General features: G+C 54.6%; 1 protein-coding gene across 1 annotated transcript in view; it reads right to left on the bottom strand.

Annotated features, from left to right (window-relative positions):
* Nucleotides 1-1,528, bottom strand: part of COL9A1 (collagen, type IX, alpha 1) — a 140,607-nt gene that overhangs the window by 57,784 nt on the left and 81,295 nt on the right. Inside the window, exon 23 of the mRNA XM_015412655.1 lies at nucleotides 993-1,046. Within this exon, the coding sequence (XP_015268141.1) occupies nucleotides 993-1,046 (54 nt within the window). The remainder of the gene's footprint in view (nucleotides 1-992; nucleotides 1,047-1,528) is intronic.

Genomic DNA, 1,528 nt, shown 5'->3' with positions numbered 1-1,528 from the left:
CCCCGCCACCCCCACCCCCATGGATCTCTTATTTACCGCTTCAGTGCGGGCTGGGGAACCCAGCAGCAGGGCTCTCCAGGCCTTCCCTGAGCCGCAGTGCTTCTGCGCAGGCCCGGGAGACCTAGCTCCATGTTCTCCACACCTTCCCCCGGCCCCAGCGCTTCAGCGCGGGCCTGGGGAACCCATCTGCGGTGCTCTCCATCCCTCCCCCCAGCCACAGCGCTTCAGCACAGACCCGGGGGACCTGGCTCCAGGGCGTTCCACACCTCCCAGGGGAGCCAGCTCCGGGGCTCTCCACACATCCCCCTGGCCACAGCGCTTCTGTGTGGGCTTGGGGAACCTGGCTCCAGGGCTCTCCGTGCCTCCCCCCGGCCACAGTGCTTCGGCACAGACCGGGGGACCTGGCTGCAGGGCTTTCCACGCCTCCTGGGGGACCCAGCTCCGGGGCTCTCCGCACCCCCCTGGCCCCAGCGCTTCAGCATGAGCCTGGGGAACCCAGCTCCGGGGCTCTCCGCACCTCCCCCCGGCCCCAGCACTTCAGCACAAGCTCAGGGGACCCAACTCCGGGGCTCTCCACGCCTCCCCCCAGCCCCAGCACTTTGAGATGGGCGTGGGGGACCCGGCTGCAGGGCTCTCCGCACCTCCCCCCAACCCCTGTGCTTTGGCGCAGGGAGCTGGGGGCGGGGCTTGCCACCGCCATTTGCACTGGGTCCTGGGCTGCCGAAGAAGCGCTCCGGCGTGCTTCGGACCCCAAAGACCCCTGGGGACAGTAATTCTCTCTCAGCTTAACATAACGTTGTTGTTGTAAGGACAATATGTAAGAGAGGAGAATGATACTTGCCACCATGTACTCCTTGAAGAAAGGGTGGGACAAAATTATACTACAGTAAATAAAGTTACTCCCAAGTAAACATGCATAAGATCAGGCTTGTAGTCTGTGATATTAATGCTATGTTATTACTTACAGTTATTACATTTCAATAAGAACTTACTCTGTCCCCTTTCGGACCCGTCTCTCCCAATGCTCCTCTCTGCCCTTGATCACCCTGCAAACAAATATACACATTTATCAGCTAACTCCAAATCCACTTCCTTCTGGTAAGTAAAAAAAAGATGTATGGGTGATTGATAAAGGCCAGGTAAACAGGTAAATACCCTTTTTGTCCAGAAAGTTGCTGCAATCTCAAATTATGACATAAACTGCAAAATAATGGAGTAGGATGGCCGCTCTGTAGATTAACTGGGAACAGGGAAGTTTCATCTCAAAATCCACAAAGATCCCTGGGGAAGAATTCATTCCTGTGCTGTGCACCAACAGCTTTGGGGTTTTAAACTTTTATTGTAACCTTGACAAAGATGACTCCAGTCAAATAAGACTCATAATGCAAACTGAAACTAAAAGCCAAGTTTTCAACATGCTGTGTTCAGTTATAGAACATGAGCTTTGAGGACAATTTTATCTGAAAAGTGAAGAATAATCAGAATCATCACAGATTTCTTTACCATGGCGGCGGGGGGGGGGGAGAAA

The sequence above is a fragment of the Gekko japonicus genome, unplaced genomic scaffold, assembly GCF_001447785.1.
Source record: "Gekko japonicus isolate JY-2015 unplaced genomic scaffold, Gekko_japonicus_V1.1 scaffold806, whole genome shotgun sequence".
NCBI classification, from domain to species: Eukaryota; Metazoa; Chordata; class Lepidosauria; order Squamata; family Gekkonidae; genus Gekko; species Gekko japonicus.
This window is presented reverse-complemented; position numbering and strand designations above follow the sequence as displayed.